General features: G+C 41.7%; 1 protein-coding gene across 1 annotated transcript in view; it reads right to left on the reverse strand.

Moving 5' to 3' along the window:
- Positions 1–4,141: 4,141 nt before the first annotated feature.
- AR (androgen receptor) overlaps positions 4,142–27,677 on the reverse strand; it is a 215,960-nt gene continuing 192,424 nt past the window's right edge. The window contains exons 4-8 of the mRNA XM_061409856.1: positions 25,526–25,813; positions 18,569–18,713; positions 12,895–13,025; positions 11,899–12,056; positions 4,142–11,197 (exon numbers count right to left, since the gene is read on the reverse strand). Coding sequence (XP_061265840.1) covers positions 11,042–11,197; positions 11,899–12,056; positions 12,895–13,025; positions 18,569–18,713; positions 25,526–25,813 — 878 coding nt within the window. The 3' untranslated portion in view covers positions 4,142–11,041. The remainder of the gene's footprint in view (positions 11,198–11,898; positions 12,057–12,894; positions 13,026–18,568; positions 18,714–25,525; positions 25,814–27,677) is intronic.

Here is a 27,677-nt window from a genome sequence, read left to right on the forward strand (position 1 = left end):
TCCTGGAGGCTCCCTTGAGAGAATGTTACACATGTGGCTATTATCTTTCACATGCCTTAACTGAGAATGACTAGCCTACAGAAGAAATTTCATTTCTTTGCAGGACATGCAGGCTTTTCACAATGGAACCTTGCTCAGATTCATCCAACTATTACTTTTTACTAGTTCCTTTTGCTTTGTTCCAAAGCAGAAGACATATATTCTTTCCTGCATGCTCAGCTGCATTTCCTCCTGTGAATTTTAATGTCATTGTTCAAGGCCTGAGTCAGATATCATCACCTCTAGGAAGGTGAAATTTATGTATTTTTCTCCAGCGTCTTCTCTGACATTCCTCTTTGGATGAATGAATGAAGCCCCACATCCATAGAGCACCAAATTGGCAGGCTTCCCACAGCATCAACTATCCCTTATGAAATTGCTAATAATCCTCTCTGGGATATCTTGTCTGCCATCTTGGAAACTCGTGCCAGTGAGTGTCACCTCAGGAAGACCATGGCTTCCCAGGTGTTGGTAGTGGTAAAGAACCCACCTGCCAATGCAGGAAATGTAAGAGACGTGGGTTTGATCTCTGGGTTGGGAAGATCACCTGGAGAGGGAAATGGCAACTCATTCTAGTATTCTTGCCTGGAGAATCCCATGGACAGAGGAGTCTGGCAGGCTACAGTCCATAGGGCTGCACAGAGTTGGACACAACTCAAGTGACTTAGCATGCATGCAGGAAGGCCATGGCAGGTGTATGTGGCATAGTAAACAGTGCATGCTGTCACCACAGAGACTGTTGAATACATTCAAAGAGTTATACCAGGTCCAGGTTTTTGATAGATTGTTCTAATATGAGGAGCCTAAAACTGGAAATCAGGAGATTCAGGGCTTCCAGTTCAGACTTAGGACAGTTAACTATTCAGGAACAACCTTTGGGCCAATCACATCACTGTTCTGAGTGTCAGTTTTCCTATCTGCAAAATGGGCTTGATCTCTGGTTGGCCTGAATTCAGGATGTTATGAGGAACAGATGAAATCATTTGTCTGGGAACTGAAATGGTGGCAAGGATTCCTATAGCTCTCCTTTAACCTTGAAAAAAAGGCTCAACTCTTCAGTGTGACACATGTGCACTCACTGACTTTTGCATTTGCCTCTTTCTCTATTCTCTTCTCTCACAATCACCCTCTTTTTCAAAATTTTTCACTCAGGCTAGACTATTTGTGTTTTCCCTTGCAAGGTTGCTGTCTCTTGTCTGAGAAAGAATGCCCCTTTCTCCTCTTCAACCCTTTCTTCATTGAACTTGAATCACAGCCTGGACTTCTCTAAGGAGTCTTCCCTGACCTTCCCACTAGACTGGGCTAGGCACCCTTCTTCTGCACCCCAACAGAATACTGCATACCTTAGCATACCTTCTCTTAACCATAGCATTCATTACAATTGTCTGTGTCTGTCTGTCCTACTAGTCTAGAAGTTCCATGAGGACAGAGACCATGTCTATTTTGTTCTTATGTCGATTACATAGTGGTTAAACAAACAAATGATTGTTGAATAAATGAAAGAACAAATGTATCATATAACTGTATATTGTCCCTTGTGAAGAGTCCCAGGAGTCTTTTGAGGTGGTGGGATTCTCTCATAAGATTAGTCCAACTTTGAAATTATCTACTCTTGGCACTGTGTTTAAGCATCAGGACTTGTTTCCTTTGGGGACAAGCATCTCTGCTCAGGTGGTAAATGTGTGACACCCACAGCACCTTTCTGCTCTGTTGACCTCTTTTTTTGGTCTTAGATTTGAAGTGCTCCAATGTGGACTGGGGGACTATTTGCAGAGTCTGGCTTAAGTCAGTTTTTTAGGTAGTTTTTCTGATTGGTACTCAAAGTTCTGCAAATGGTCTTCTCCTTGTTTGAAGCACCTTGGGAAAGTTGAAGGAAGAGGGGAAGTTGTGGCCTGAAAAATGGTGGCAGAAGAATCTGAGGGTTCAAATTGTCAGCATCTGCCTATTAACTCAGAAAACTAGGTTTTAATACTTCAGTGTGTCTTTTGAATGTTTCTCACTGCTTCTACAGTTGCTATTCCAGCTCCCCCAGTAATTCTCTCCTCTCACTTTCTCCTGCAGTGATATGAAGAAAACCTCTGAGAGTCAGTAAAGTAGGTACTGCAGTTGGAGTAGAGATCCTTGGGCTGTATACATGGGAACCACAGATGAGACGTGGAGGCTCTTTAACCAAGGCTCTGAACCAATATGCAAGAGGTTGTGCCTGCAGGCACATGAAGGGGCTGTGACCTGGATGTGCTAGAAGAGCTAGTCATTTGCCACAGTTTTGTGCCTGGACTTTCTCATGTGAAGAATGTAAAATTTGGGCTAGATGTTATCTAAGATCCCTTCTAGCTGTAAAAGGCAATAATTACAAATCAGGGGTTAGTCCAATCTTGTTTGGAGGATAGATGTGGGAGAGTTTGGGGTGGATTTCATGGGTTTAAGTCCCAGACTGGCCTGGTCTAAGGTATTTAATAGACTGTAAACTCACTGAAAGCATGGACCATGGCTTAACTCCTACTTATCTCTGCTATTTATGAGATCATCTAAATGGTAAACAAATTATTTTACTTTTGAGTCGTAACCCCATCCATCAAGGGAGTTGACAGCATCTATTACACAGGATTCAATTTTTTTTGACCCCCTGCCCCAGGTGTTTGGTAAATTTTTATTGAGTACAAACATCAGAATTCTAGTTACAAAACTGTGTTCTAGGGATAATAAAAGGCCCTTTGCTTTCCCCTTTATGTTACAACTTTTTAAAGTGTTGCTGTAGTTTGCAATAACTGTAGTATCCATCCACCCTGGAAGGGGCTCTCCATCTCTTCTAGTTCTATTTCATATCTTTAGGCACATTCATTTTATAGATGAGAAAACTAAGGTACAGAAAAGGGCAGAGGGTTGCCCAGTATCATATAGTGAATCAGCAGGCCAGAATCCTAGCTATACATTATATGATCATGATTAAGTCACATATAAGACTCCTGCCTCCAGGCTCTTTTTAATCCACTAGGTGACCGTTTACCCCTGACCTCTGCGCCGTTATAATTTTGGAAAATCTATGATGATGATAACTACTGTATCACGAGCTGAGTGATCAATGGAACCAGGTAGGGTGGCTGTTAGGTCACTCTCTGTAGATCCAAGAGAAGAGAAACTAAGCAATGGTCAGATGGGACTCTTCTGGAGGTAGACTCTGACTTCCACACACAACCCACAAACATTCATATTCTCTCTCTTTACTTAGACACACACAAATACACATCCTAAGAAGCTCTTGTTTTCTTCTCCTCTCCATCAAGCATTGCTCTCCATAAAAGTTTGAGAAATACATCTACTGTGAGGTAATGATAAACATGGCTCAATGTAAGATCCCTCCCAGGGGTTCTGGCATTTTAGTAGGGATCAAAGCCACAGCAATAAGCCCACTAGTTGGATCATATACATTTTTACTGAATCCCCAAGCTGGACTAGTAAAGAGGCACTGTGACAACTCCTATTATATGTGAGGACACTGAGATTACTCCGATTATTCCTTAACACATCTGTCACACTTCATTGATGGCCTGTATCTCAAGCCTAGAGTTCAATTTAGGATCTCGTTAAGTATTCACACTGAGAGGAGATGGAAGGAGGCTTTGCTTGAACTTTTGTAAACCCTAAAGAAGGCTGGCTCAGATTTTATATTGGTGGTCAAGAATGATATTGGCCCTGAAAACCACTGAGGACGTGAACATGCCCAGCTTAATCTGAAGCTTGGCAAGAACTAGGCTGTGAAGCATCCACTCATTTTATGCTCCCACGAAGATGAGAATGAGGATGAACAGCTGGGTTTTGTGTAGCTTTCTCCTGACAAACTCAGGTTTTCTGATGAGATGTTGTAATGGGCAGCCAGTGTCCATCTGTGCTTGCTAGCACAGACCCTTTGATATTTTGGTGGTCCCAGGTCAAATTATGCTAAAGGCCAAAGCGGACAAATTTATAACCCCTGTGCAAAGATTTTTAAAAATACATGAAAATCAAAGTAGCATTAAAAAGTCACTGGGCATGATACCAACTCGACTTCAATAAAGACAGCCAATAAAAAGAGCTAATTAAAAGAACTCTAATGACATTCATCTGAAATTTTAGATTGTTTTATGTTTTAACAAATTAACAATGGTGATAAGAGGACATTAGCAGCTTTTCTTGGGTCTCTTTGTTAACAATAACTTGAGCCTGCAGCCACAACAGGGGCTGTGGCCAAGTTTTAGCTGGCAGGCCAGCAAGGCAGTATTTTACACAATGGATGACATTTCTGAAAGCAGAGACAGAGACAAACCCAGAGTCACACATGTATTCCAACAAACAAGTTTCTGCATTTTTAATTGTATTTAGAGCAACAAAAGATTCCAAGATTACAAAAAGAGAATAGAACACTAGCGCTTGGGGCTGGTTCTGCTGCCCAGTGGAGGCCAAGTGTCGTTGTGAGAACTGAAGCCCCATCAAAAGACATTTCAAGCAAAATGAATGTTTCTTAAAAAAAAAACAAAAACAAAAACAACTTTATATGATGCTTTCTTTCTTTAAAATTTTTCCCTCAGCGTAAAGTAAATTCTTACATCTGGTTACATAGTCTGCTCTCTTCTGCTGCCAAAGTAATCTCGAGGACAGCCCAAGAATGTCATGTCTGAGGTACTCCCTAATCAATACTCCAGTCTAGGGAAAAGCAGAAAGGTGTCAAAGTGGGGGGAGAAACTATTTTGGTAGCTTGGGTCATCCCAATGGTGGGTACTCTCAGCACCTGAGTGGCTTATGGGATTGAACAACCCCACAGGCACATCACTGCAGTACAACACCAAGGGCTAAAGCTGGGAGAGACTGCAGGCTTGGTTTATCTACTGTGCAAGGTACAGAGTTCCAAAATGTGAAGCATTAGCCCAGGAGGGCACCAGCAGAGAAGCAGTATCATTCCAGAATTTCCTTTCCTTTGGGAATGGATGTGAGTTCCAGTATTGGTGGCCAATGGAATCTGTAGCTATGTGACAGCCTTTTAAAGTAATGCTTGTGCAAACTGTTTTAAACCACAAGGGCTACTCAGACCATAGCTTCTCATTTAATTCCATAAAAAGCTAAGAGAGAAGTGGGATAAAGAAAGGAACCAGTACTCTTGCTCAACTGAATTGGGGTTAAAACCAATCAATGTGTATCATTTATTTTATGGCCAAATCTAATGAGGAAAAATCAAAGATGAGTCAAAGGCTACTTTTCCCTTTAAAACTCTACCTGTTAAATTAAAATATTTACCACTTATATTTGGAATGGAAACATTCTGAATGGTTTGTTACTTCAGCTGAAGTGTTTTTAGAGGAGTGACTGTGGATTTTTCTGCCTTCACCTAGAAAAGGTTAAGGATTGGGAGGCTCTGGGCAACAGACCCCAGTGTCAATCTCTGAAGAAAAACATCCCTACCTGTGGGTAGAGATGGACCTGTACCTACAGATATACTACTTCTAGTACACTGATAATTTTTTAACAAATAGAAACACATTTTCATTGTCAAAAATCTTTACAGAACATATCCAAAATCAGAATTAGAGCACATAGACACCCAGTAGCAAGAGCACCTCAATCGCAGGTGAGTGAATTGTTTGAAATGGAGCACTTGCTCCAGGTTCCCAAGTGCAGGAAACTGCCCTTTTTTCACTGGGGTGATGAAGAACAAAGAATACCCTTTCTTTTTCCAGCTGCACAGGTCCCATTAGGGGGCCACAGGCTAATCGTTTGGGTGGGCCTTTGGCCCCAAGTATGGGCCTTCCCTATGGTAAATCCCAGTCCGTTTCAATGGGACTTCACCACCCTTTACACATTCATCTGTCTTGGGCTAGTAAAGTGCAACACATAATGTACCCTACCCTTTTCCCTTCTCTGCTCCTTTGCAAGGCCTGTGAGTCAGGCCTCAATAGGAACAGAGATCTCTTGGTTATCTGATCAACGCAGGTGTCTTTTCCATTCTGAGAGCTTCTAAAATGTAGCTGTGGCCTCTCTTACAAGTACATGGTATCAGCTATGACCTGGAACCAAATATAAAGGTGCAGAGAGAGGTAAAGCTATTAGAACACATTATATCTATATATATATAATTCAATTTTGAAACATGGATACAAATACTCATTTACAATATATTTCAACCTTCTGCCTTAAACTGCAGAGAAACTTTTTGTGCCATTCAAAGTGGGCAGAAATGAGGATTTCCACCTGCTGTCCCTCTAGTGCAAAATCTAATCCTTTAAATGCTCCCTTCTCAGCAAGGGCTTCACATCTTCAGATAAGCTAACATCAGAACTAGCAAACACAGTGGCCAAGACAGCTCCATTTCCAACCATTCAATGATGGAGCTTTAAGAATATGCTCAGCAACTACTACATGAAAGGAAAGCTAGTTCTTTTTATAAAAATCACTTACTGAAGGACCCATAATCCCATTATTTTTCAAAATTATCTTCCACTGTTCTAAACATGTATATTGTGGAGGGGAAAACCCCACAAAACTCTTATAAGTCAGTCACCAGCAAAGTCCTTTAGTCTGTTTTTGGATAGGTTACCAAAGAGGCACTAATGTTTGCCCCCTCCCTGCCCTTAAAAATTTTGGTAAATTACCAGATACAATGTAATCTTTGGTTACATAATGTGATGCACTGTCTTTTTTTTTTTTTTTTTTTTGGTCTCTTTATCTTTTTTTTTTTAAACTGCTTTCACAGATTTTCAAAGAGATTAGTGGTGAGAACAGACCCGCCTAATAAAAGGCAGCAAGGGTAGAAACTTCCTTTTATTAGATAGTGCACATGATAAATGGATTATTTTGACTTAAGTTTGGGATTGGATCTTGTATTTTAGCATTCCTGATTCTCATGACCCCCTACATATAGTTGAGCATGAACGTCACCCCCCTTGGGCCCAGTGTCCTCTCACCTGGGCAACTGCCATAAAAGAATTAGTATTCAACCTCTTGTCTTCCCAGGGCCATGTAGGAACCATGCAGGGATAGTTATTAAGCTGTCTGAAAAGAGTCTCATGAAGTGCAACCCTAGCACAAGACTGAGAGGGAGTGGCTTGTACTTTTGATTCATGCCCAGTATCAAGAAAGAAAAGAGGACAAGGCCATGTCTGTGCTGTGCCTAATGAAACAAACACTCAGAAGCTACTTGATGCTTAACATTAGATCATTTGTGTAGTACCAATATCATGTGGATGGTGGACCTATTTTCTTTTGAAGTACAAATAGAATATTTCTTGCTATATATTCATATATGTATATAGAAGTAGAGTATGAACAGAGAGGGATTCTAGCATCAGCGCATTATTTCTCAACCTGGAAAATCACTTCAGCAACTACCCAAAGGACAGAGTGAAACTCTTCCCCCCCCCACCTTTTTAAGTGCCAGTTAACATATATAAAAATATATGTATTACTGATTCTTTTTTTCAAAGATATATGACAGAATCCTTCAAAAATCTTCTTTCTTGTTAAAAAAATAATGAACTCTTCAAGAACAAAGATACTGTCTGTGGCATAGAAAAGCTATGGAACAAAGAATCCAACCCGCATTTCAACTCAGAGGCCAGGCCTGGGCAAGCTGCCCAATGAGCAAGAGCTGAAACTGCCACACGACTCTTTTCCTTGACCACAGAATTTATGAACCTGGCAGCTGTCTGCTGCCCAGCACAGATGGGACTTTCTCCCTGGTGCTCCTTCTTTTTCTCTTCCTCACTCTCCATCCCCATTGAGCACTGCAAACCTTTTTGGGGATAGTCTCCATGGCTTGTCTGGTGAGTGATCCTCATCTTTAAGCTCACCAGGTGAATAGGTGTGGGTGGCTGATCCTTCAAAGGTGAGCACAGTGTACCAACCGTATCAAATCTGTTTGTAGAGCAGAGTGCATGTAAAATGAGACTTCTGGCAATTACGCTGGCTGGAATAACAATGGCCAAAAGAAAATAAAAATCCCCCTTTCATCTGTGGGAGCCAAAGCTAAGCTAAAATCTCTTTTGCTCACTGAAAGTGAAGTCAAAAGTGAAATTGAAGTCGCTCACTCGTGTCCGACTCTTTGCGACACCATGGACTGTAGCCTATCAGGCTCCTCCATCCATGGGATTTTCCAGGCAAGAGTGCTGGAGTGGATTTCCATTTCCTTCTCCAGGGGACCTTCCCGACCCAGGAATCGAACCCGGGTCTCCTGCATTGCAGGCAGACGCTTTACCGTCTGAGCCACCAGGGAAGCCCAGTGCAAAAACAGTACACCTAAATCCTTGTTTAGGCCATTTTCTCCTTGTCTTGCCATTTGGGAGTTCAGAGTAATCTAGTTGTTTCTGTTTTTAATTACACTGCCATTTCACTGATTTTTGGCTTTCACAAGTGAAAAACATATACTCATAAAGACAAGAGTCACGATTGGGAAATCTATAAAGATGAAAACCTTGATACCCAGAGAAATGGAAAGGAGAGCATCTAGTATTTACAAGGAGAGGTATTAGAATAATATACTCAAATCCATGTACCACAAAAGATGAGGATCATTTCAAAACAGATATAAAGGAACTATTAAAAAGTAACCTAGTTTAAATGAATAGAGTGGTGTTTTTTTTTTTTCTCTTTAAAACAGCTAAAAGTGATCCCATAAGCCAAATGGTGTCATAACAAAGAAAAACAGAATTGTTCTATCCTACCCTATAAAGAGAACCTGTCAGCTTTAGTTTTGTCCAGCAGACTTGGATTGGTGTAACACACATCTTAAGTTCCCCTCTCCCTTGTTATTTAAAGAAGCTGTTTTGCAGGTTCATTTGGCTATTAATATCAGCAGAAATCAGGGGAGGAAACCCATGTAGATCATATCATGTCACTCAGAAACTATCTTCTCAACAACAAGTAGAGTGAACTAGCTGAAACAGGCAGCTTGGTGACTGGCTTCTAATTTGTTGTTTAGCAGATGAATTTAAGAGCTATGTGAAGAGACAGTGGCCAAAATGAGAAAGTAGGTAGGCATTCCCCAGTACTCATGACTGGGGGACAAAGTCAACAGAACAAAGGAGTGCCAAAGGACTATATGAAACCAGTGTTGCTGGAACACACCAAGTTCATAGGTGGCAGCCCATCAGAGCCACACCAACCAGACCTTTCCAAAGGAGGCCATGGTTCGGTAGTTTCAGTATTTCAGCTTCCTCTGGCCGAGAGGCAGCAACAAAAGTGGCTGAGTGAGTATGGCCAACGTTAGAGCCCAGAATCAGCAGCAGAGAAGGATGGTGAATAAACTCACCAGATGGTGCCCATCTGGCTTTAGATTTTGCTTCTGAAAACTTTTAATTTATTAGTTAGTATTCTCTTGATTTCTTCTCTCTTCTTTCCCTGACTTCTGCAGGTGGATATGTTGGATGGAAAGGAGAGCATTTACAGGATTTCCATTTCTAGTGCCTTCATTTTTCTCACATTGGTAACAGAGTTTTCTCTTCAACACAGATCTGGGTAGCCCCTTTAGCTGCTCTGAAGGAGGAAGTGGGCATTCTTCACTTGGTGGGAAGGTGTCATCTCTGGGGGACAAGGGCAAGACGCCCAGCTTGTCCAATCCCGTTGATACCTTCTTTCCAGTTTGTCTAAGGTCTACAGAGTTCTGAGAGTTCAGTTGATGAGAGACATATGGTAAGAAATCTTTGAGCCTACTGGCATCTAGAGATAGACATCAAGACTGCTGACTTGTTAGCCTTCTTGGGGGTGGGAGTTCTTAGCAGAGAGTCTGAATGTGCCCAAGGAGTGGACAAGTTTCACCACTGTGGCTGTAGTGAAGTCTGGTGAAGCTCGGGCCCAGAAAACACAGAAGGGAGGATGGAGGATGCTTGCAGCTGCATGGAGTCAGGCAGAAAACATTCAGGTCTCTTAAAGGTAGAGGCAAAGAAGGATCAAATCTTCAGTGTCCTAAGCAGGAGAACAGTCAAGCCACTACTTCCTTTTCCTCTGACTCTAGCCCTAGGCTCCTCCCTGGGCCACAAATGGGAATGCAGACCTGGATCAGAATGGGGCCTTACAAAAGGTCAGATCTCCCTCTCCTTCTTGCTGGTCTGATTCTTCAGTGGAAGTGGCCAAGTTTTGGCTAAAGAAAACATTCAGTTCAAAGCTCTTAGAAAAGATATTGAAAGTCAATTTGAGGGTGGAGGCAGAGGATGCAAGAGAAAAGGGACTGGTGTGGGGAGGCATTTCCAACAGACAGGTTTTCAAACATGAAGCACATTTTTCAGTACCATGAATTGTGCTGCAGTTGAACAGCCTAGCTCTCAGGAGCCAAGGCTGTGGGCAGGTACTGGTGATCCATCTGTCCTATCTTAAATCTGCCCCCATCCACCTCAGTTCTGGGGTCACCCTGCCCTCTAATGGCAATAGCCATTGGCAGAAAATAAAGTCTCCCAGGGAGAGAGGGTTTGGGGGAAAAAAGCAGTGACTCCCCATGGGCTTGCAATTTTCACCTTATTCTAGTTACTGTTGGCCTCTTTGGTAATTTCTGTTTTAATATTTTTTAAGAGGGAAAAACCATAGTGTATTTTTTGTTTGTTTGTTTGTTTGTCTTTTGTTTTTCCAGATACTCTTAGCTCTCTAAACTTCACGTGGCATTAGGTGAGTAAACGTTTGTGTAGTTGGCACACAGCATAGTGCTATAAACAAGCACAACTTGACACTGTGCCACATGAGGATCATCACAGATTTAAAGAAATACAACAGCATTCAAAACACAGATAAGAGCCACAGCAGGAAGTACAGTCTGAAAGTGCCATGGGAGAGTCAGATAGGTAGAGATAGAAAAGAAAGGAGGGAAAGAGAGAGAAAAAAAAAAAAAAAAGCCCAGCAAATAGAATTCAAGAACATCTTCATGACAGACTATACATAAATAGAGGAAATTCCCCAAGGCACTGCAGAGAAGTAGTGCAGAGTTAAAACAGGCAGAAGATATCTGAAAAAGGGAGTGAGGTGAGGTAAGAAAATGGGGGCTTCCAAAGCTTCACTGAGTGTGAAAATAGATAGGCTTGACTTTCCCGGAAAGGATCTTGGGCACTTGCACAGAGATGATCTCTGCCATCATTTCTGGAAAGTCCACGCTCACCATGTGAGACTTGATTAGCAGGTCAAAAGTGAACTGATGCAGCTCTCGTGCAATCTGCAGGGAGACAACAAGAGAGGGAAAAAACAGGGTTGACAAGGAGTTGGCTTCTTGTCAGGGTCTCCCCCACAGCCTTTGATTTCCTCCTCCTTCCTTTCATGTCCTTGGGCCTCTGTGAGTGTGTGTGTGTTTGTGTGTGTGAGTGCATACACACACACATGCACTAAATTGTCTCCAGGGAGTCACTGAGAGGTCCCAAGAGATCTCTTAAACCACTGCAGGCTCTCTGACTCAGGACTGAGTGTTCCTTTTCCCCAGCACACACACACACACACATACACACACACACACGCACACACACACTCTCTCTCTCTCACACACACACACTCTCTCTCTCTCTCTCTCTCACACACACACACACACACACACACACAAACGTACATGCACATGACTCAAGGAAGAGGGGAAAAACATCCAGGTCTGTTTTGTCTGCCTAAAGAACTTATCTACTCTAAGCCCCTTCTCTGAGTCCCAGTTGCTCTGTTCTCAACTCCTCCACCTCTTTCACAACATCCAGCTGGGACACTGTGACCTGTGTTCCTTTCTTCTTCATTGGATTTTCTTCCTGGACCACACTCAAAGCCAGAGGGGAATGGAAGCACCTCCCAACAGGTGGTGCCAGACCCTAGAAGAGCATATTATCACTTGGCCCTATCAGGCTACTCTCCCTGACAAAGCACCCTCCATTGTTTGCTTACAGGCTGCACAGAGTCCAGGAGCTTGGTGAGCTGGTAGAAGCGCCTTGAGCAGGATGTGGGATTTTTTCTCTTGCATGCAATGATACGATCAAGTTCCTTGATGTAGTTCATTCGAAGTTCATCAAAGAATTTTTGATTTTTCAGCCCATCCACTGGAACTGATGTGGGATGAAGACAGAATGGGGAGGGGAAGCATGCCCACGAAGGAGCATTAGACAAAGCACCAAGTTTTCTGACCACAAACTTGACCCCCACCCCCACAAGGAAGGAGCCATCGACTTGGCTTCCTGTCACTTGAGGTCTATATGCCTGGGGCCTTCAGGAAGTCTGCCAGGAAGGTCTTAGGGAGAAGGCTAGCTGGACCCAGTCTGTAGGGCATCAAGTAAATAAAATTTACTGAGCCTTTCCTTTCTCTAGTCTTCACATCTATACATTTCTTGGTTTTACATCATCCACAGTCCAGCTCTGAATTAGACAATTAAAATATGTGGCCTTGAATATCAAATTTTATCTCCTTTCTCCCCCATAGGGGCTAAGACAGCACTCTGCTTAGAAAAGATATTAAAGAAATATTCCTTGGCTGCCAAATAAGCCTTTTCTGAGTTGCTTACATAGACCTTGTCTTTTTGGCAGAAGAAGAAATTCTTTCTACCCTACAAGAAATATAAGGTAGTCCTTGCCTGTTTCTATGGTAGAAGCTATGGAAAAATTCAGAGACCTGATAAAACTAGCCAAAAAGGCCTTGTCCCAAAGAAAGATTGGGGGTAAGTGGGGATCTAATGGAGGTTGAATTGAAGCAAAGAAATTGGTCTCTAGCCATGAAATTCATCCTTGTTAGGGAAAAAAGATGCTAAGGGAGAGTGGAGGAGGGAGGGTGAAAGAAGAAGGGAAATATTCAGGAGCTGGCTTCTTCCTGATAATCCTTTAATGAAAAAGCACCTCTCCTCTGATGCCCAATGCCCCTTAGGGGCACTCTCTACCCTTCCAGGCACTTACTAATGCTAAAGAGCAGCAGTGCCTTCATGCACAGGAATTCCTGGGGGGTGATTTGGAGCCATCCAAATTCTTGGGAGAGGTGCCTCATTCGGACACACTGGCTGTACATCCGGGACTTGTGCATGCGGTACCTAGGAAGGAAACACACAGAGAAAAGAGAGGGGTAAGAGAAGGCTTAGAATAAACCCAGAGAGACTGTCTGTGGGTGCCCTCCCCTTTCCAGTTTCTCCAAGAAGAGCTTGATGTTTCTCTTGCTAGTGCTTCAATGACAAGGAACAGGTTGTTCTTTTTTTCCCCAAAATCATGATATCTTTATAACTACTCATCTTCCCTGGCCAGAGTTTTCAGGTCCCCATACACCTCCTGTTTCCTGAGACAGGGAAAGGAAAGCCTAACCAAATGAATACAATGGCACATGATCTCCCTGACTACAGTTCTAATATTGCAACTACAGTTAGAGCCAGAACCTGCCTCCCAGACATTCAAACTTGAAGAATTTCTAAGAGACAGACCTTAGAAATCAACTCCTGACATAAGGACACCAGGATTCCCAAGTGGCCACACATACTATACTAGAAATGTCATTATTTCTTTAAAATCTCCCAGAAAAGGAGATTCCCCATTGCCGCTTTAAATGAGTTCCAATGCTTATCAAATCAGCCATAAAGTATTTCTGAATATCCAATCTAAATATCCCCTGCTGAAGGGGAACCTACTCTTTCATATACTAGCTGTTCCTTACCACAGTTTGGGAGTTATAAAAATGTATGAACTGCCTTTATTATAGTGACTTGTGAGCAGATCATCACATTATCACCGATAAATTATATAGGGAAGTAGCCATGGCTTGGACAGCTTCTTGGGGAGAGCGTCTCTGTTCCATGACTGACCGTGACAAGCCTGTAAGAGAAGATACACAGATACACCATTCTTCTGCTAGTAGAACTTCCTAGTCTTCAACACATCAGAAATTGTGTGTGTGTGTGTGTGTGTATGAGTGTGTGTGTGTGTGTGTGTGTGTGAGACAGAGAGAGAGAGAGGCGGGGAGGAGGAGAGAGAGAATTTGATTTTATATCTTATAGAGAAAGGAAAGGGAATTTGACACTCACTTAAATAGTGAGGAAAAAGACCACTAAGATTGGGCCTAAAGCTTATGGTTTGACATTTTGGTCCCCAAACCACTAGCTTCATTGACAGGCTGAGCAGGCCTGATACTGGCTGGGTGGAAGCTCAGAATCCTATCTCAGAGAGATCTTGGATGGCCTAGAGAAAGAGGGAAAAGAAGAAGCAGATAGTGTAGAAGCATTTAATGCAGGCTGGAGCCCAACTAGAAAAAGGAAGTGTTTAGACAATGAAGTGTTAGTTGGTCAGTGGTGTCTGACTCTTGCGACCCTATGGACTGTAGCCCATCAGGCTCCTCATGTCTATGGGATTCTCCAGGCAAGAATACTGGAGTGGGTAGCCACTTCCTTCTCCAGAAGATCTTCCCGACCCAGGGATTGAACCCAAGCCTCCTGCATTGCAGGCAGATTCTTTACCATGTGAGCCAACTCGGGTAGTATCACAAATCATTGACCAGAACAGTGCTGCTCCGAGCTCTTTCTTCCTAGAGAATTTTTGAATAAGATCTGCTGAGTCTTGGGGTATGGCCTTGCTCTGAGCTCTACTGTGCTTCCAAGCCTTTGTTGATGATAACACTGCAGTATTTTTACCACTGAAATTGTGATCCTGACATGAAGGATTGCTATAACACTGCTGAAGGCCCCAGGAACAGAGACAGTAGGGAAAGGACGGAAGAAAGGCAAGGGAAGGAATTCAAAGGAGAAAGGAATAAGACATGAGGAGAAAGGGCAAATAGAATGGGGGACAGCTAATGGAAAGAAAGGGATAGAAAGTGCAGGGTAGAAAACAAGGTGCAGGGATGGAATCCAGGAGGTGAGCAGAGGTAGGTGAGATTAAAAGAGAGTAGATGAATATTAGAAAAAATGATGGAGCACAGTGCCTGGCACATAATAATTGCTCAAAAAATGATACGTTGGAAGGTGCCATTGTTACACTATTCACTGTTCTACAGATGAAGAGAATAAGGTTCAGAGAAGTTCAGTGATTTACCCAAGGTTGCACAGCTAGGGTTCAGGCCCATTACTCTCACAGACTATGTTCTTTACAAAGATCAGAGGAGAAAAGAAGAAAGCAAGGTTGATGACAAGTTTGGGTCAGAGAGATCAGCAAATGAGTTGGCCCAGAGTCCCTGTCTCTTTATTTGGGTATCAGTTTCCCCGTTAGTACCTTGAGGAGTTTAGCAGTAACAGATGGCTTTTAATTAGAAGGATACTGCCACCTTAGTGTGTGCGGGCAGTTTGAGCTATCACAGTGACTAGGATCCTATTTGGAAGACCCTGATGCTGGGAATGATTGAAGGCGGGAGGAGAAGGGGATGACCGACAGAGGAAGAGATGGTCGGATGGCATCACCAACTCAATGGACATGAGTTTGAGTAAGCTCCAGGAGTTGGTGATGGACAGGGAAGCCTGGCATACTGCAGTCCATGGGGTCGCAAAGAGTGACTGAACTGAACTGAACTGAGGCAGGTACCAGGGATGTTAAACATATTCCAACATGCAAAAATGTACTACACAATTAAAAACCATTTGTCAGGAAAAATCAGTCCCCATTGAGAAGCATTGGTTTAGATGATTCTAGGGATTTTAAGAACTCTAACATAGTCAGTTCCTAATTCTAGGGATTTTAAGAACTCTAACATAGTCAGTTCCTATAAGAGGAAGGGGACCTGATATTTCAGGAGCTCTGGGGCTTCATGGAGGACCCTGACTCTGTGTGGAATCCTATAGTACCTTTTGATGAGGTGCATGGAAGTGGACTAGAAAGCTGAGGTAGGGTGCCAAAAAAAAAAAAAATATATATATATATATATACACACACACACACACACACATACACAGAGGTGGAAGAGGAAACGAAGATTTAGAAAATAGCCAATTATCACCTTACAAAGGTTCAAAGGTCTTTGGGCTCTGGATGGGGTAGGTGATTTAATCACTGGAGCACAGTAAGAAGAGAACAGGAAGAGGGCTTTTTAAGGCCTGACCCAGAAGATGGCATCATAGGTACCTCTTTGGATATCTGGAAACCATAAAGCAGGTTGTGCCAAAAGCTCATTGGTTATTCTTAGCTTCTGGCTACCAGGGCTGGCTGAGTTGGAAGAGGGCAGCTGGGGACACTTTTTTTCCCCCATATGGCATTGCTGTAATGGGAGGAACCACTGGCCTGTAGATTTTATTTTAAGGTTCTTCTGGGTTAGAGGGCTGGAGGAAAGGAAAGGTCAGTTCATTCCTGGACCAAAGGGGTTCTCTGTGGTGAGAAACCAGAGATCAAGTTGCAAACATTCGGTGGATCATAGTGAAAGCAAGGTAATACTAGAAAAATATCTACTACTGCTTCACTGACTATGCTAAAGCCTTTGACTATGTGGATCACAACAAACTGCAGACAATTCTTAAAGAAATGGGAATACCAGACTATCTTACCTGTCTCCTGAGAAACCTGTATGCAAGTCAAGAAGCAACAGTTAGAACTAGACATGGAACTACAGACTGGTTCAAAATTGGGAAAATAATATGACAAGACTGTATATAGTCACCATGCTTATTTAACTTATATCCAGAGTACATCATTGAAAATGCCAGTCTGGATGAATCACAAACTGGAATCAAGATTGCTGGGAGAAATATCAACAACCTAAGATATGTAGATCATGCCACTCTAATGGCAGGAAGTGAAGAGGAACTAAAGAGCCTCTTGATGAAGGTGAAAGAGGAGAGTGAAAAAGCTGGCTTACAACTCAACATTCAAAAAACTAAGATCATGGCATCTGTTCCCATCACTTCATGGCAAGTAGAAGGGGAAAAGGTAGAAGCAGTGTGACAGACTATTTTCTTGGGCCCCAAAATCACTGCAGATGGTGACTGCAGCCATGAAATTAAAAGATGATGTTCCTTGGAAGGAAAGCTATGACAAACCTAGACAGTGTATTAAAAGCAGAGATATCACTTTGCCAACAAAGGTCTGTTTAGTCAAAGCTATGATTTTTCCAGTAGTCACATACAGATGTGAGAGTTGGACCATAAAGAAGGCTGAGCGCCAAAGAATTGCTGCTTTTGAATTGTGGTGCGGGAGAAGACTCTTGAGAGTCCCTTGGGTTGAAAGGAGATAACACCAATCAATCTTAAAGGAAATCAACCCTGAATATTCATTGGAAGGGCTGAAGCTGAAACTCTAATACTTTGGCCACCTGATGTGAAGACCTGACTCATTGGAAAAGATCTGGATGCTGGTAAAGACTGAAGGCAAAGAAGAAGGGGGCAGCAGAAGATGAGATGGTTAGATAGCATTCAATGGGCATGAATTTGCACAAACTCCAGGAGAAAATGAAAGGCAAGAGAGTCTGACGTGCTTCAGTCCATGGTGTCACAAGGAGTCATACACGGCTCCTGCAACTGAACAACAACATTCACAATGCCATGAGGGACCTCAAATAGAGACACAGAAAAGATTATCAGTACTAGGAAAAGAGAATATTGGAAAGGTACTTCTTTTTATTTCTTGCCCATTGTGAGCCAGACATTTCACATCCATTAGTTCTTATTTTAGTTGTCATAACAAACCATTGAAGGAAGTTTTATTTTATTAACAGCTGAGGAAACTGTTAATCAGACAATGATGTAGGAAATAATACAACAGAGGTTTCAGTTAAGAAAAGTATACTTCTAAAATTTGAGCTCTTGGCTAAATTTATGAAGGGTAAATAGAGCTGGTGGGCAAGGCAAGTATTAATTAAACTTCAGGATGGGGAACACATGTATACCTGTGGTGGATTCATTTTGATATTTGGCAAAACTAATACAATTATGTAAAGTTTAGAAAGAAAATAAAATTTAAAAAAAAAAAAAGAAGAAGGAACTGACTGGGCCAAGGTCACATGCCAGAAAATGGTGGAGTTGCTCTTCTTCATCACTTACCACCAGGAGGCAGTATAAAAGCTGGGAGTTACACAGTCATACTTTGAATTCTGTTGCCAACATGCACTATTTAATATTGTTGGATGAATCACTATTTTGTTGAGCCTAATTTCCCCCATCCATTAAAAAATATTTTAAAGGTGAAATCAAGTTATCATAACTTGATTTAACCATTAAAATGTGGGCTCAATGAGAAAGAATTAGGAAAATATCTAGTATAGTCCTGGCACATAGGAGTTTCTCAACAAAAGGTGACTGGCAGTAGCTTTTGGTGGTGGCAAAGGGACCAAGGGAGCTTCAGCCTTCAGATCTAGAGTGTTTCTGTTCACTCCTTATGTTGCCCAGAGTGAAGAAGGACCCTGACATGAGGGTCTGAGATAAGCTAAAAGCAGGTCAGAAGCACTGCCAAATTACCAGGATTGTGTCTTGATCAGGAAAAGTGATGGCCTTCCCCCCTTCCCTCCTAGCAATTGGCCTTTCAGCCAGGCAAAGCCACTTTAGACTTAATAGGTTGGCTAGGCCTCTACTGCCTCATGTAAAGGTCAAATGAAATAACTCTCACCATTACTTCCATTACCGTTATCGCCATGAACCAGGTCGGTGTCTATGTGAGTTCTGGGCCCATAAGCACTTACTCATTGAAAACCAGGTCAGGGGCAAAGTAGAGCATCCTGGAGTTGACATTGGTGAAGGACCGCCAGCCCATGGCAAACACCATAAGCCCCATCCAGGAGTACTGAATGACTGCCATCTGGTCGTCCACGTGCAAGTTGCGAAAGCCTGGAGATAGGACACAGGCAATGGTCAGACTGAGCACTGATGGTCTAAGTGAAATCTGGGACTCTGCTGGACTGAGAATTTCTGGTACTCAGGCTGCCCCTGAGAAGACTCAGGGACCATCAATGATGGGGAGTAAGAGGAGAACAAAGTATATGGTGGAGATAATTATTTGTGCTCCCTAATTCATCAAGCTGCTCAAAAGAGATGGACAGAGGCAAAAAGTGCACTGCCCATTGAAAGAGAATAATAATCTAACACTGACTGTTTACAATGAATTAACTTTTTTATAAGTATATTACTTATATTAATTCATTTAATACTCAACAACAATCCAATAAAGTGTATAATATCGTGCCCAGTCTATGAATCAGTAGAAGTGAGTCGCAGAAAAGTTAAGAATTTTTCCAAGATCGTAAGGCTACTACCTGGCAGATCAAGTTCCAAAGCCGGTCTTATTCCAAAGCCCATGCTCCTGATCTTCAGAAAGGCTCACTGCCTTTCTGAAGATGGAGTGTAATAATCATTTTTCTCACATGAACAGCATTTTTCATTTTACAAAGCTCTTTTCTAGCTATAATCTTGTTTGTACCCTCTAACAACCCTGGAAAAGGGATACTATTACATATCAGCATATGGTGAAATGCCTTTGACATCCATGTCTTCTTCACCTTCAGGCTACATCTCTTTTCTCCAATCCTTTCCTGCCTCCCACTTCCTCTCCATTATTTTCTATTCAACAAGTACCTGGCACTTCTAGTTTCCTACGCTACTGCCATTCCTGCCAACTGCCATTATGTACACACAAACAGGCTCTTTATGACCTACCTTCTTAGACTAACTTCTTATCATTTATCTTCTCATAATTTAGGTTCTAGCTATTCTGCTGCTGCTGCTGCTGCTAAGTCGCTTCAGTCGTGTCTGACTCTGTGCGACCCCATAGATGGCAGCCCATCAGGCTCCCCCATCCCTGGGATTCTCAAGGCAAGAACACTGGAGTGGGTTGCCATTTCCTTCTCCAATGCATGAAAGTGAAGAGTGAAAGTGAAGTCACTCAGTCGTGTCCGACTCTTAGTGACCCCATGGACTGCAGCCTACCAGGCTCCTCCGTCCATGGGATTTTCCAGGCAAGAGTACTGGAGTGGGGTGCCATTGCCTTCTCCGCTAGCTATTCTGAAAAACCCACAATTTGCTGAACACATATAACATATTTCATGCCTCTAAATCTCTGCTATCTCTGCACAGGCAGTTGTCTTTCCCTAGAATGTATTCTTCCCTTCCCAGACTTTCCATCTGATAAATGCCTGCTCATCTTTCAAGTATTCACTGGAAAGCTACCTTCTCTGTGAAGCCTCTTCCAACACATCCAAGCAGAAGACCTATTGATTCTTTTTTTACCATCTTAATGAATCTTAAGTAGTTTCATCTAATTATAGCACTCATTACACTGGACTGGAATTTATTTATGCACGTATCCGTCTACTCCACAAGACTTAGAGCTTCTCGAAGACAGGGACCATCCCCTTTTTTCATTTTTTCCTCCCTAGTATATAATATAGCTCAGGTATTTGAGTAGGAGTTTGAGAAATATTAATTAAATGGATTAAGGATTCTCATTTTTTTCATTTTATAAAATGAGAATTAGATGATCTTCAAACTGCCTCCCTTAAACTCAGAGAACAGAGGTTCCCAAATTCTGCCTCCACAAATAGTACATAGGTAGAACAGATATGGCTCTGCTCTCCCAGAGGTTTCCAAATAGTTGGATACTTAGAGTATCACCTCAGAGCTTATCCCTTAACAGTGCCCCATTTATCTTCTCCCTAACAGATCCAGAATTATCTAAAATTTTGTTTTGCTGTACCTCATTAGGAATGGTTATATGAATTTAGATAATGCTTCTAACTTTCCTGATGATGACCTCATTTAGCTCTCACAATTACCCTGGAGTATAGGCAATATGACACTTATTTTGCCAATGAGGAAACTGAGGGCCAGAGAAGTCACAGCTGAAAACTACCAAGGTCACAAATTTTTATTAGCCATAGGGTCAGGTCTGAAATCTAAGCTATTTAGAAACATTGTTCTGTTTGGTTGGTCCTTGCCACACACACACTCTATTTCCCTTTTTTATTTGCTTTAGGTCCCAAGTCTACCAGACATCAGGGATGCCAGAGTTCCTCACATCACCACCCTTGACTGCAATCTTACCTCCCAGGCATGTGCCTCCCACCTTCACTGGTAATGATATGCTAACAGACTAGTTGCAGCTTCAGACACCAGAGTATTTCCTGCCTGAAGCCCTTCTGTAGAACAGAATGTCTTTGACGGACTCTTTCCAGTAGGAGACAAAAAGCAAGCGTCAAGCACATAACATCCAAGAATCTCTTTGGGAGGGGTCCAGGAGTTTGAACCTTGAACCTCTGGGGTGGGTGACAGTGGGAATCAATGAAACCCTTGGATGGTGATGGTGTGAATATGAGGGTTCATGGAGGTATGAGGATTAAACTGTACTAGTAAGGAAGTCATCAATACTAATGATTTTTTCCCTCACTGAGATGTCAGAGAACTAACATAGGAGAAAAAGGGGATAGCTTAGTTTGGCTTAATACTAGTTAATGATCCTTAGTGAGAGCTGCTTAGAACTCAAACCTAATTACTATGTACACATCAGCAACATAGCGGGCTAAGTTTCCTATAGGGCTAATCTCATTATAATACCTAACTCTGTTCTCCAATATCCAGCCTTTGAAAAGGCCTGCTCAGATAGTATGGCTGTCAAGGCATGATTTGAGGAAACACTAACTTCAGCCTACAGGTTTCCTTCAACATACATTCACTCAACTCCTATTTGGCAGTGCATCAGGCTGTTTTGGGAAAACAGAGAGAAGTCATTTTCAAGTTTTGAAACACACCAAACAGGTTAGGGAGCAGAGACAGTTTCTTGGAGACTCTGTTTTCTCAGCAGAATCCAATCAACATCACTTCTTAGCAATCTTGAGCAGAAACCTCTGGAAGAACATGTCTAAAGAAAGGTCAATTAGGAAACCTTTGCTGCTTTAGTGCACCTGACAGCCAAGGTTTTCAAAGAAGACAATTCATCTTTGGGACCTATGAATGAACTTCTAGGCAAAGTTAGCAGCAGTTTAAAATGATTTTAGTGGTTTAGTTCCCAAGCTTTGTAATAATGACCCACTATTTACAGAGACTATTCTATGTTCCAGCTATTGTACTCTTTATACATAATTTCTATGTTGATAACAATCTGCAAGGTAGCAACTGCTCTACCATCTCTTCAAACAAGGAAGCAGAAGCATGTGCAGACACGGGATTTGCTCAAAGTCACGCTAGTGTATAGCTAAGATGCCAAGCCAGATACATCTGATTATAAATATACTGTGTACATACAATCTACTCACTCTCTCTCAATAGTTATCATTTATTAATGTGCTGGTGCAAAACAAGGCAATTTACATGTACTATCACTATCAATGAATACTTCACAACAACATTTATGTGAGTAGGTACCAGCACTGTTGCTGCTGCTGCTAAGTCGCATCAGTCGTGTTTGACTCTGTGTGACCCTATAGACGGAAGCCCACCAGGCTCCTCTGTCCCTGGGATTCTCCAGGCAAGAACACTGGAGCGGGTTGCCATTTCCTTCTCCAATGCATGAAAGTGAAAAATGAAAGTGAAGTCGCTCAGTCATGTCTGAGTCTTAGCGACCCCATGGACTGTAGCCTACTAGGCTCCTCCGTCCATGGGATTTCCCAGGCAAGAGTACTGGAGTGGGGTGCCATTGCCTTCTCCAAGGTACCAGCACAGTGCCTCTCAAAGGACAAGAGCTCAATCTGTTCAATGAGCAAATAACTTGAATTCGTAGGTGATTATTGATAACACAAATAACAGTTCTAATGAATATGGTACTTGGCTTTCTTTTGAGGCTATTCTTTTAAATGACTCAGGATGAGAGATTATTTCCTTGGACAAGCTGGATGGTAAACAGATATTAACTTGCAGACTTATTAATGTAAGTAAACAGTTTCTCATCCTGGAGGTTGGGCTGAGGAAATCCAGTGACTCCAAGTTGCACAAATTCTATCATAATGATTTGCACTAGGTTATTGCTAAGACTGGAAATCCGAGGATGTGAGCTCAAGCTATGGTTGTATTTGTTAAGTCACCAAATTGAACCAGTTAATTTACTACTCTGAATCTTGTCATATGAAATGGGAGTAAAAGCCCCTATGGTTCATAGAACTGCTATAAGGATTAAGTGGAATCATATGCAAGAAAAAGTCTGTAGCCTATAACATGGTAGGGTTAGGTGTCTGGCAACTGCTTGGAAAGATTAAACTGAATCTCTGTTCAGTTCAGCACAGTTCAGTTGCTCAGTCATGTCTGACTCTTTGCAACCCCATGGACTGCAGCGCGCCAGGCCTCTGTGTCCATCACCAACTCTCAGAGTTTACTCAAACTCATGTGCATTGAGTCGGTGATACCATCCAACCATCTCATCCTCTGTCGTCCCCTTCTCTTCCCACCTTCAATCTTTCCCAGCATCAGCGTCTTTTCAAATAAGTCAGTTCTTCGCAACAGGTGGCCAAAGTATTGTCTAACAGAACTTCTGTTAGACATATAACATCAAGACACTCAGCTGAATAACTGATAAGAATTAAAGCAACTTTTAATTTTGTTACTATTATTATTATTTTTGTATTTTTCTTCCCTGTGTGAACTCTGTTTTTGGCACAGACAGTATCCTTGGGCCTTCTTCCCAGGAATTTTATTGGCTAGTCAACCTCAGATTTGCAAGCTAAGAAGGTGTTGCTGCTGCTGGTGCTAAGTCACTTCAGTCGTGTCCGACTATGCAACCCCAGAGATGGCAGACCACTAGGCTCCTCTGTCCCTGGGATTCTCCAGGCAAGAATGCTGGAGTGGGTTGCCATTTCCTTCTCCAATGCATGAAAGTGAAAAGTGAAAGTGAAGTCACTTAGTCGTGCCCAACTCTTAGCGACCCCATAAATCTGGTGGTTGTATCTGGGCCTTGTGAATTGGAAAGACAAAAAAGGAGCTTGACAGTCAACATGCAATGTCTTCCACGTTATGACTCAACTGGCTTTGGATAACTTTGTCCCTCATTGTAAAACCCAAGGCTAGAGATGTACAAGGGTGCTACACAGACTATGGGGTAGAATTTGATGAAGAGGGAATTTGGAGTTAGGAGGAGACCTGGGCTCAAGTTCTGGCCCTGCTATCTTCTGAATGTTCAACTGCAGGGCAAACATCAACTCTCAGAGCTTCATTCTTTATCTATAAAATAGGGAAAAGAACCCCTACTTTAAAGAATTCTTATGAGGATCAAATCAGGTAATATAGATGAAACTGCTCTGTTCAATATAAATTCCCAACTGTTTGGCAGTTATTATTATTTTTTAATTAAATTTTTATTTATTTTAATTAGAGGCTAATTACTTTACAATATTGTATTGGTTTTGCCATACACCTGGTCGGGAAACTAAGATCCTGAATTTGGCAGTTATTATTAAATGGCGGGTTAATCTTTGATTCTACAAGAAGAGGTTTGGTTGTTCATGATTCAGAAGAATCTTTCAATCATGGAAATTTATGATTAAGAGAATCCTTAAAGAGTTTATGCTTCACTTGTTTCCACATTGTGTTCCCTAGGGCCCTAAGATTCTGCAAGAGTGATCTGAGGCTTCTCTAGGCGTAGTGAGGGAGAGGCACTGGCTCTAAATCAACCAGCTCCACTTGGATGTGTACCATGTTTTTGAGAAATAAAGAGTTTGGCTGCTAAAGGAACATTTGTGAATCATTGGATGTGATGTGAGGCATATGGGATAGAGGATCTCTGAGGCTTCTTTAAACTCTAATATTTGAATAATTATTTATTTTCAAACAACAGATGGCCAAGGGAGGAAGTGAGTTCCTCATCACTGGAGGTAAACTTGCAGAAGTTAGACAAACACTTCATATTTCTTTCACTATCACTTAATATACCCTTCCACTATGATGATCCTATTTTATTAAGGATTAATAAAATCCTTATTTTATTATTTTTTTATTTTTTGGTCACACCCTGCAGACTGTGGGATCTTAGTTCCTCAACCAGGGATTGAACCTATGCCCTCAGTGAAAGCACAGAGTCTTAACCACTGGACTTTCAGGGAATTCCTTAGGATAGTTTTAAGAGCACTTATCAGAGAATTCCCTTGAAGTAAAACTGGAAAACTACTAATGCAGTCCAAACCACTTTTCACACATTATACATATGGAAAAACAGACCAGGAAAGGGAAGGGGTCACATAATGAATTACCAGCAGAGCTAAGGCTAGAACCCAAGTATTCTGACTTCCAACCCCATGTTCCTTCTACCATACCATATTATAAGAGTTCCTATGGTATGGGTCCTAACTAATAGTTAAAACAGATTATCAGTTAGGTTCAAGATTATCTTTGGCGTGAACTTGTGTACGCACATGTAGAAAAGCATCTTAAGGCACATAAGGATATGTCTGTGTGATCCATGATTATGAGGAAATTTGCTGATTAAATCTGTGGGTTGAACATGATTGTTGTGTGCTGATGTGAGGCATATGGGATACTCAGTAATGCTGTTCTTCTTGATTTTTGAGTTTCCTTATTTTTAACATGGGGATTTTTACCATTCTCTCCCCTCACAAGGTTATGGTGAGGATTGCATGAGTTAACAGATGGGAAAGGAACAGATGTGGTGCATGGCCCAAAAGAACATTCAGTAAATATGATATCCCATATCCCATGCCCCCACTTACCAGGCAAGGCCTTGGCCCACTTGACCACGTGTACAAGCTGTCTTTCACCCAGTTCATTGAGGCTAGAGAGTAAAGCTGCGAAGGAGTCAGGCTGGTTGTTGTCATGTCCAGCACACACCACCCCTGGCTCAATAGCTTCCAGGACATTCAGAAAGATGGGCTGACACTCATAGCCTTCAATATGTGACACTGTCAGCTTCTGGGCTGGCTCCTCAGTGGGGCTGGTGGCACTGGAAGCCTCCCCTTCCTCTTGTAGCTTCAGATTCCCAAGTTTCTTCAGTTTCCGGGCTATTGGGAAAGAAGGGAAAGTTGGATTTATTATCAGTGGCAAAAAACACACAGCACAGCTACCCTGTTAGAAAAGCTGCTTGAGCTAAGAAAACAAGTATGATCATTTTTCCTGCTCACAGACTCTAAACACCTTAAGGACAAGTGTACATTTTAACCACTGGTTGAATGAATGGTTCATCATTCTAAATTCCTATTAAACTCAAACCTTCATTTCTTGCTTTCTCCTTTATCCTCTTGTCAGACATACCTAGTATATCTTTGGATTGGGCTCTGCCTAAATACGGTCTCCAATATTCATACTTTGAATCTTTAATTAAATCATTACTAATATATTCATGGTTCACTCATTCATTCAACAGATATCCATTGTTAAGGCTTACTTCTGAGTGACAAAAAGAACACAGGCCATAACCAGTTTGGGAGAGGAAAAATAAATGCCCACTAAAAAATCTAGCAGTTAAAAAATGTCAAACTGGTGAATGTTATAACAGGGGTATTAACAAAAGAGGAAGGTAACACTCTTTCTGCATAGGTGGGGTCAGGAAGTGATTATGGTGACATTTGACCTGGACCTTGAAGAATAGCAAGGACTTCACCAGGCAGAGAGGGATGGAAAGGGCATAAACAAAAGCACTGAGGGTTTAAGGGAAAAAGAGACCAGCGTGGCTGGAGTGTATATTTTATGTGTGGGGAGAATGGCTATTTATGAGGTTGAAAATAATGATGGCATCTGACTTTGAAGGAACATGTATAACATATTAAGAAATTTGGGCTTTATCACACACCTGATAGGCAAATATGGAACGTTTTAAATCAAGAGAATGATGTACTTGTGTCTATGTCCAGCATGTCTAGCAGATTGCTAGGAAAGGAGACCAGAAAGGCAGATCTATTGAAGAAGGACTAGACTTGTTCTATCATCCCACTTTGGGGGTAAATAAATGGGAATTTTCTGGTGTTGCAGCATTTCTCATTTCAACTGTAACAGCCCAAGTTATTGTTAGATATTTACACTCATAGTCGAACATACATTGCAACACATATATTGATTTTCTTCTTTAGTAAAGGAGAGAGGGGGAAGCTGAAGTCTGAAATCCCCAGCTGTATTAAAGAAATAACAGAATGTCCCTGCCTTTATAATCTGCCTGTAAAATGGGAACTGTGCTAGGAAGCATCCATTAAAAAGGATGATATCAATAGAAATAATGTTATTTTAAAAAGCAACAATAATCTAAAATTCAAATCTTAAGAACCTTCCCCCTCCATGCTCTCATACACATAATTTAGAGGTCCTTGAGCATCCTGATGTTTACTTTGTGCTATTTTCCTTAGCATTTATATTGGCAGAAATATAAATAATTGAAAAGGTCATAACTCTGATGTCTAGCATAGACAGTTGCACTGGGGCAGACCATAAACCACTTTATCTCTAATCCCTTTAAATAATAATAATAAATTTTAAAAGGTATATAACAAAGAGAGAAGCTGATTGCTCAATTTTAATGGATGAATACAACAAAACCTGTTGCTGATCTGTTTCTGGCTCATGCAAAAAAAAAAAAAATAAAAGATACTTAGCTGGAACTGGCTTTCAGCTTTAATTAAAAAAATAAGTCTTGCAATGAAAACTTCAATCATAGTGCAACTCAGTAAATCAATGAAAGAATGAATCACATGTTTGGATTAACAACCAGGATAGAGGAGGAGAAAATAGACGGGTTGGTGCTACAAGAGGAGCACAGTGAAGAATTCAGGGTAAAATAACAAGGGAGCCTGGAAAATTAACACAGAGTTCAAGATGACCTTGTCCAACAATCATTTCTGCAAGGCTTGGGCACAGTCAGTAATAAGGAGATATGCA

The sequence above is a fragment of the Bos javanicus genome, chromosome X, assembly GCF_032452875.1.
Source record: "Bos javanicus breed banteng chromosome X, ARS-OSU_banteng_1.0, whole genome shotgun sequence".
Taxonomy (NCBI): domain Eukaryota; kingdom Metazoa; phylum Chordata; class Mammalia; order Artiodactyla; family Bovidae; genus Bos; species Bos javanicus.